At 41.8% G+C, this 9,381-nt stretch overlaps 1 protein-coding gene across 1 annotated transcript; it reads left to right on the top strand.

The window, feature by feature from the left end:
• The first annotated feature begins 608 nt into the window (after positions 1 to 608).
• PSMD7 (proteasome 26S subunit, non-ATPase 7) lies at positions 609 to 8,743 on the top strand. Its single transcript, XM_084906805.1, has 7 exons — positions 609 to 847; positions 3,045 to 3,136; positions 4,320 to 4,412; positions 5,123 to 5,220; positions 5,524 to 5,604; positions 6,912 to 7,003; positions 7,765 to 8,743. Exons 1-7 carry the CDS (start codon positions 774 to 776, stop codon positions 8,201 to 8,203), a joined length of 969 nt encoding a protein of 322 aa, XP_084762931.1. The 5' UTR covers positions 609 to 773; the 3' UTR covers positions 8,204 to 8,743.
• Positions 8,744 to 9,381: the final 638 nt, after the last annotated feature.

Below are 9,381 nucleotides of genomic sequence, written 5' to 3'. Positions count from 1 at the left end.
CTACGTTTTTACTTGAAAACTAGCCTGAAGGCTGTGACTGCAGGCACAAACTACGTTCGTCTTTAGCCCTAGTTAAATGGTAATATAAAAAGACAAGTGGGAAATAGAAACACAGATTATCGGCAACGTGTCCCTAGTCGAGATTAAGGGAAATTATTCCCGGACAATAAAATGAGGATGAGGTAAATTACCAAATCCACCATTAAGGGCGCGCCTTAATGCTAGAGGTTTAAAGTCAGTTCTTCTAAGAAATTCTGGAGGATTGTGGCTTGAAGCAGAAGTGAACACGTTCTGGACGGTGGAAATATTAGTTATTACTATTTATATTTTTTTCTTAGTACTTTTTTCTAGTCTTCAGACGGGGTGGGGGGAGGTGAGGAGAGTGGGAAGGGGCTGAAGGGGCACTGAGTCGGAAAAACCACTGCAGGGAACAGTGCAGGACAAATACCGGGGAGTCAACCTTTTTTTATCGGTCGTCTTTGTCCTTTTACTTTTCAAGGGAACATTCTCGTAGCGGTTCGCGCAGGACTGGTCCCGCCTTTCTCCGTCACGACCCCTCCTCCGGGCGGCGGCGGCGACGGGAGCGTCATCCCGGGAGCGACGCGCGCGCGCGGGGCACCCTGGGAGCGGAAGTCGGCGGCCGCGCGGCGCCGGCCGGGCCGGAAGGGGAGGAGCCGGGCCTGGAGGATCCGCGAGTGTCCCTGCCGCCGGCGGCTGCTTGTGTTTGCGGGTCGCAGAGAGCGGAACCTGGCGGGCGGGGTGTGTCTGTCGCGATGCCGGAGCTGGCGGTGCAGAAGGTGGTGGTCCACCCCCTGGTGCTGCTCAGTGTGGTGGATCATTTTAACCGGTGAGCGGGCGGCGCGGGGCCGGCGGCTCCTTCCGCTGCTGAGTCACGGACGCTCTGGGGAAGGCGAAGCGGCCGCAGGAGCGCTGATGGGCGGAGGGCGGCCCTGTCTCGCCGAGGGACCCAGACCATCCTCGGTTCAGGAAGCCCAAGTCACCCAGAGCCTTGTCCCCCCTGCGCCGGCCGGCCGGCCGGCACTTCGGGGATTGGGCTGCCCATTTCCTTTATCCTGGTCCTGAGGCTGCTATGCTATGGGAGCAACCTTCAATTGGCCCTGATCCCCCCCCCCCCCCTCCTCCCCAAAGCCTCGTGCCCATCTGTCACCGTATCCCCCCTCCCTTGTCTCGTAGGAAAGCCCTTCTGATTCTAGCTTCTGTGCCTTCCAAGGCTGTCACCGAAATTCTGGTCTCAGCGCCCTGGAAGAGCTATGGTTTTAACTTGTGAAAGTTTTCTGAGCTGGATTCTGGTTTAACGATATCGTAAAAACGTAGATGAGGTATCAAGATTTTCTTTTAAAAATGAGATCAGTTTGGAGACTGAGATAAGAAAACATCCCCATATGTTTCTCCCGCCTTCCCTTGCTTGTTTTCAGGTTGTTCGTCCCGCTGGACCTGTTACACGTGTTCGTACGTTTTACAAAGTAATTACTTGAACTAGCTAATGCAAAGAAAGACCCAGTTGGTAGCAACTGCTGTAGAGTTGAGATTTTTAAGTGCCCGTTCATTCTCCAGCGTTTTGCTTTGTACAACTCCTAATTCAGCCAAAGGAAAAAACAAAAAAACAAACAAAAAAACTCGAGACTGTGAGGTTTAGGGTCCCCAATTCAGTTCTATTGCTTTGTAAGGCCCTCAGCCTAACAGGATATGCTGTACAGTAATTGCTATTTTTTCTTCCATAGGATACTAGGGGTGCTAAAGGGGCAGTCACCGTGTCAGTTCTACTCTGTAAACTTCACAAACACTTGTTAAGGGCATGGTACAGACAGACTGCTAGCTGCTGTGTCAGATAATGAATGCAGGGTTTTGTAAAAGACAAATCGATTTTTGTAAACCAAAAGAAAAGCCAGTGAGTGTGGGAATTAACTTTGAAGTGTGCAAACCCAGTGCCTACGTTTTCCCAAAAAATCAAAACCACCAGGAATACAGAATCCTTAACTTTGTTTAATACAAACCCCAAATTTAGCAAGCATCTATAAATTTGCCAAACTTTGTATTGATTCAATTAAACCAATGTGAAACTAGCAACTGTTGAGAAATCATAGTTCATTTCACAGTGGGTTTTGTCTTTCCTCTGAATATAGAGTTGTATTGTGACTATATATATCACTTGCTACACTTGTAGCTCCTTAGGAAAAAAATCACTGAGGTTTGACATAGAGATAAAAAATCCTGAAGTAAAATCTTTTCTCATTCAATCCTACTCGCCGTGTGATTAGTCACCAGCTCGCTGTTGACTTTCTAATTAAGCCATTCAGAACGACCACAGATGACACGCATGAGCCTCTGGGTCAGAATCACTTTCTGAGCCCCTAACTGGTTCAAAGAAGTGTAACATCTAGTGGGGCTTGCTGACATGGTGTGGATGTGCCAGAGAGCAGTTAGCATCAAGCTGGCCAATAAAACTGCTTTTACTTTAACATCTTTATCCCTGAAAAGATTCAAGGATAGAGAAGATGGGAAAGGTTTAAAAGAGAAAGGTAAGGGGGGTGGGAGCAGCTGGCAAGAGGTCAATGGGGGAGAAAGGAGACTTATGTTATACTTAAAACAAAGAATTTTTAAAAAGAATAAAACAAAAAATAAAAATAATTAAAAGAGAAAGGTAAGCTGCAAAGAAAAATATAAAGTTAAATGTGGTGGTAACATAACTTAAATATGTTTTTCAAACATCAACATTTTAAAACTCAAGATAGGGAGAGTTTTCATTTTCTCCATTGAAACTTTGTATAAAGTTTGAAATTTTTTCCAAGCTTGTATTACTTTCCAACAGTGAGTAAAAACTGCCGGTGTAAAAAGTTCATGAATTACTCATCATATTTATTAGAATTTAATAGAGTAACCTGACTCTATTACATTTGTTCAGTGGGATTAGTTTCCAGGTAAACTCACTCAGTTGAATCTGTACATGAATATTTCCTGTTGAGTATCGGCTTGTTGGCACCTCCTGTGTGCCTATTAAACTGACCTTCTCCTTTCTCATTCAGAATAGGCAAGGTTGGAAACCAGAAGCGTGTTGTTGGTGTGCTTTTGGGGTCATGGCAAAAGAAAGTACTGGATGTATCCAACAGTTTTGCAGGTAAAAGACATTTTATATTTTCTGAGCATGGTTAAAATGTCAATTAACTTGGAAATTAAAAGGGACTTTTTGTGTTTTCCATTTTTTACTGCAAACCAGAATTCTTATTAAGAATTGCTATGGTATAAAAAGAGGCTAAAGGCTTCACACTAAAATGGGTGGTAAATATTTTTTTTTTTTTTCCTTGAAAAGTCTAATATTTATTTTGGGCATTTAGAACTGATGATTCCAAAGTGACAATACTAAAACACTCAGTACACAGCCTTCAGCCTTCATTATCATAACCTATGAAAATCCATTATCCGGTGGTAAATATTTTAAACCTGCAGGCCAGACAGTCTCCATTACAACTGCCCAGCTCTGCTATTGTAGCAGGAAAGCAATTATAGACAGTATGTGGACAAATGGCAGCTGTGGTTTAGTAAAACTTTATAAAAATGGGTAATTGGTGCCGTTTGCAAACCTATTCACTAACTATTAACCGCGGTTATTGGTTAGCAAAGGAGAGATGGAGACCATTGCCCTTTTATTCTGTTGCATGAATCTTTATAAGAACATTTCGATGTATTTTATGATTAAAGCAACACCAAAAAAGAACAAGATAAGTGTTGGCATGACCCCTGGACTAAAAGTAACTAACTCCAGTGTCTAAAACAGGGGTCCTCAAACTTTTTAAAGTGGGGGCCAGATCACGGTCCCTCAGAGAGCTGGAGGGCCGGACTATATGAACTACTAATTCCTACTGTAACACCTCGGCTGCGCTCACTGCCCAAAAAACCTGGCGGGCGGGATCAGACTCCTCTGCGGTCCGCATGTGGCCCGCGGGCCGTAGTTTGAAGACCCCTGGTCTAAAAGGACCAGATAGTAATTGTATTTGCCAAATGGAAAGTATTACTAGGAAGTGATGGGGCTTTTCGCATGTCTGTTTTAAAGGGTTCAACTTCTACCTGCTTTAGCCAGTTGTTGGAAGGTCTTCTGACTTTTTAAGAGAAGCCAGAAGTCTGGATTTTTATGTGAAATTTCCTACTTGTTAATGAGAGCAGTTCAAAAATAATTTCAATACTGTGTTGGACAAACCACCTGTGTGGATCATATCTGGCCTAGGGGTCTCTGATTATGACCCGTGCTCTAGAATTCTACCTGGCTCTAAAATAAATATTGCTTTTTTTTTCCCCCTCTTTAGTTCCTTTTGATGAAGATGACAAAGATGATTCCGTCTGGTTTTTAGACCATGATTATTTGGAAAACATGTATGGAATGTTTAAGAAGGTCAATGGTATGTCGTGTGTGTGTGTGTGTGTGTGTGTGTGTGTGTGTGTGTGTTAAGATTTTTGTGGCATTGATTTACATTATCTTTTAAGGGTGTGTGCGCAACATTTTTTCTTTTTTAAGTATTGCCTTTTCTTTGGTTAATGTCAAGAGCCCTTTCCTTAGCTAGACTTCAGTAAGACTAGAGGTTGTAGAAGATGAGGAAGAATAAATGAGAAACTAGACTAGCAAAGACCACCTAAGTTTTAGGGGAGAGAGCTAGCCCTCTGCAGCAGAAAACCAAAGAATTATCAAATAAAATCCACTTGACCCTAGAGCTTTAGTGCTGCCAGGATAAGTATACCTCTTCATCATGTGTATTATTTCATTTTATTTCATTACAGCAACCATGTTGCTTTGAAAATGTTTATTCCTGCAACACTTACAATTGCAGTCTATAGGACGTGAACCCACATTTATATGTTGCCTTAGAATTATTTTCTGGTTGCTTTCATTGTCTCCTAAACTACTCTGAGATGTGAATGTCTGAATTTCCCTTGCTGCTTAATTTTCTGAAAATTCTATTGAGTTTTACATTTTGTAAGTCAAGGTTTAAAATAGATGTCTTAAATTCTGAAAAGGGTAGAGAGCATAATAACTGGAGTTCTTACCCTTTCTGAGGGAATTACATAAATCTTTAACAATTCAAACCCACTTAATTTTTTTTCCCCTTCCCAGCCAGAGAAAGAATAGTTGGATGGTACCACACTGGCCCTAAACTACACAAGAATGACATCGCCATCAATGAACTCATGAAAAGATACTGCCCTAACTCAGTGAGTACACTCTGTCATTAAAACTCTTGAAAGATATGCTTTGCCAGTTTACTTAAGTAAGAGCATCTTAAGATGGTTAGTGAGTGTCATAGCTACTGGTCAGATGGTCGGACAGTTGCTTAGGCTTTTAGAGAGAGAGAGGTGGGGGTGGAGAACAAAGCAAATGATGAGGTCATTTGAATGTAAAATTCTGGCTTTTGTCTGGTTGAATGAAATCCTTCAGCACTCATGATCAGAAGAATGGCTGCTGTCTTTCTATATATTCGGTGTGAGGTGGTTTGCTAAGATGTGTTTTTCTGCAAGGTATTAGTCATCATTGATGTGAAACCAAAGGACCTGGGGCTGCCCACAGAAGCATATATTTCAGTGGAAGAAGTTCATGATGTAAGTCATCTTGCTATGAGTCTAGAATAAATAGATTTGCTACTTATTATGCAATTGTTTGGGGTTTTGTTTTCCCATTTTCAAGTCAACAAATCCTTTATCTCTTTATAAGAAAGAGAAGGTTGTTGATGTCTGTTGACAGTTTAGTATTATGGTTTTTCCCTTTGAGTGTTTGAATAGCCACATTTTAGAAACGAGAGGACCAGAGAGATCTAAAATCCCCTTTTACAAATGAAATTGAAGCCCAAAATAGTTAAATGATTGCCCAGAGATGTTCACAGCAAAGTAAATGCAGAACCTGGAGAGCTTACCTTTAATCTCATGTACTTTTCACTGTTGGGCCTCCTGGGCCACTGTTCCTTTCTCCTTGAAGATTTTCAATCCTAATGGCTAGAGCATAGGTTTTTAAATAGAGGAGGTCAGAGCTGGCTGGGGCTACATAGCAAGACCCATTTGTGTGATCTGACACCTGAATACTCAGCCACTACATCGAGTACTTGCTCTCGGGGCCATTAGCTTGTGCTTTAGGTATAGCTAGAAAGAGCTGCCAGAATATATCTTTTCTCCATTTTCAGGAAAATTGAACTCTAACTCTAGGGAAGTCCCTAGTGATACAATGAACCACATCCCCAAGCAGCTCCTTTGATAAATTCTGGCCACCAGAAGGGTGTTCTGACTGCATCATTTTGGTGCTCTGCTTTGTCTGATCCAAGTAACAATAGATTGTTAAATGTGATGTTTCTGACCTGAACTCGTATTGCCTTTTCTAGAGAAAAACTATGTACTTTTCTTATTTTAGTATATTTTTATTGATTGACTTCAGAGAGGACGGGGGAGAGAGAGAAACATCAATGATGACAGAGAATCATTGTTCAGCTGCCTCCTACACTCCCCCTACTGGGAATTGAGCCCGAAATATGGGTGTGTGCCTTTGGCCAGAATCAAACCCCGGACCCTCCATTCCGCAGGCCAGCGCTCTGTCCACTGAACCAGAGCAGCTAGGGCAAGAACTATATACTTTAAAAATCAGCCTAATCCAGACTTCCCTGAGTGTCCATCCCCACTTGTAGGGTCGATAGGATTACCAAGAATTTTCTCAGATACGAGCTCACAATGCTCCAGCAGTCTCTGTCACATTAGTTTAGAAGACTAAGCCTTCAAAGCAAATCTTACCCACTCTTGCCGTGGAAAACCCAAAAATGAATTCATGAAGTGATTTGATTTAAAACAGAGGAATCAATGTGTGGAAAGGAACTTGTGTCAGTTTGTTTGGAAGCAAATAACTACAGTTAAGCCTCCTCTCCCAGGATGGAACTCCAACCTCAAAAACATTTGAGCACGTGACCAGTGAAATTGGAGCCGAGGAAGCTGAAGAAGTTGGGGTCGAACACTTGTTACGGTGAGACCTGGGATGGTGTCAGTCTCATAAGCAGCCCAAGAGGCTGCTCAGTGTAAGGCAGAGAGCTGGATCGGAATGCAGGGATCTGGGTTCTAGACCTGTATCATTTCTAAAGTGTCCTGAGTTACGATTTATGACTTTGTGGATATACACCTTGGGTGGAAATGATAACACTGACTGGGACAGGAACAGATGTGTGAAGAAAGTACAGGCATGTTCTCTTCCAGGGTGACCTTAAAGTACTCAACTTATATAACCCTGATTTATTAAAAAAAATGTCATCGTTCTTCTCAGTAAGATTTCTTTCAATTCAAAATGTTACTGCTAATTTAAACTTGCAACATCGTATAGATACAGGTGGGGAAAATGCTACCCTTTGTTAGGAAAGTTGAAGGAGAGAGAGGTTTTTTTGTTGTTTGTTTGTTTTTAAGTGAAACACATTTTATTTTGGCTCTCTCTCTCTCTTCTTTTGAAAAATGCCCTGTGATTAAAAAAAAAAAAAAAATATATATATATATATATATATATATATATATATATATATATATATATATGTCTCCCAATTAAAACAAAGTTATACTCAGATCTTTGTAAAATGGAGGAGTAACATTTTTCTTTTGAAAACTTGCTTTCCCCCTATGTTCTCCCCCCCTCCCCACACACACACACACAAAGCTAGGTATTTCCTTAGAATATGAGAACCTGGGAGCTAATACAGTAAGTACACTGATGCCTTTTCCTCCTCTTTTGTGTTACCTCAGAGACATCAAAGACACTACTGTGGGCACTCTTTCCCAGCGGATCACAAACCAGGTGCACGGTTTGAAGGGACTGAACTCTAAGCTCCTGGATATCAAGGGCTACCTGGAGAAAGTGGCTACAGGCAAGCTTCCCATCAACCACCAGATCATCTACCAGCTGCAGGACGTCTTCAACCTGCTGCCCGACGTTAGCCTGCAGGAGTTTGTCAAGGCCTTTTACCTAAAGACCAACGACCAGATGGTCGTGGTGTACCTGGCCTCCCTGATCCGTTCAGTAGTTGCCCTGCACAACCTCATCAACAACAAGATTGCCAACCGGGATGCAGAAAAGAAAGAAGGGCAGGAAAAAGAAGAGAGCAAAAAGGATAGAAAAGATGACAAAGAGAAAGATAAGGAAAAGAGTGATACAAAGAAAGAAGAGAAAAAGGAGAAAAAATAAAACCTGTAGCTTTTTTTTTTTTAATTTGTAAATTAAAATCTTATAAACTAACTCGTGTGCCGCCAGAGAGTTCTTTTCATTTAAGTGCTTGTTAAAAAGCTGTAAAAGAGCTCTCTGCCCCAGGTCACTCTCGCTGTGGCATTACATGGAAGTGAATGGATAGAGGGACTGATCTCGTACCTAAACTACAGCATAGGATGCTATGAATTGGGATCACGACAGCTCAGGATTCAGATTGTGTGACAAAAGTAAACCACATTTTTGGTACTCTTCATTCTTTTATCTGTAAAACCAGGGATTGAATTTTCCCCATCAAAGACTCTTGGGGTCTGTTTCTGGCAGTTTGCAAAATTGCTTAGTGGAATGCATGAATTCCAAAAGTGCTCTGCCTCGAACACCTCTGAGTTCTGACCCTTCTGAACTCCGTTGAGAATATCACACCACGGGACACTTGGACCTTGAGCTCTGGCATTCTCAGGGCTTGGGATCCAGCTCCATGTATTGTTTACCTTAAAGACAATTAAATGGCTTGGTTTTTAAGTCTTGTGTTCTAGTCGTTTTTTACCCTGGGAGTGGCAATCTATTATATTCAGAAGCAGCCAAAACAGTCTTTAATTGAAACTGCCTTAAAGAAGTATATTAGACTTGGAATCTTTTATGAAAGAGATTCTCATTCCTTTAAGAAACAGTCTGCTATAGCTAGTTGAGTTCTTAACTCTGCCTTAGAGGACCGAGGTGCCCATTTGTGCCTCACCTTATCTGCAAAGACCCCAGAGCAGCTTTTCCTAAGAGACACTCAGTGACTTCTGCAGTGGGTCTAAGTACATCAGGCCACAGATTAACAGGGATGATAGGACAGAATGAAGTGCCCCCAAAATAAGTGCTCCAGGAACAAATTAAATAAGATACTTGGTCATTTGACAAACAGTAGTCGCTTGAATGTTAATTTTCTTTCTTGAGCAGTTAGGACCTCCTTGAAGTTCTCTCATGTACCATTCCAAAGATTTAAAAACACAATGAATTAGCACTACAACTGAGTCAAGTTAATCTCAGTAACCACTTCATAGTGTTATGCTTCACAGTTACCAAAAGTATCAATCTTAATTACACACATCTACCAATGAACTAAGTTAGTGGAAACTTGAGGGTCAATAATATGATGTGTGACTAACAGAGCT

The sequence above is a fragment of the Pipistrellus hanaki genome (assembly GCF_964339955.1).
Source record: "Pipistrellus hanaki genome assembly, chromosome: 15".
Taxonomy (NCBI): Eukaryota; Metazoa; Chordata; class Mammalia; order Chiroptera; family Vespertilionidae; genus Pipistrellus; species Pipistrellus hanaki.
This window is presented reverse-complemented; position numbering and strand designations above follow the sequence as displayed.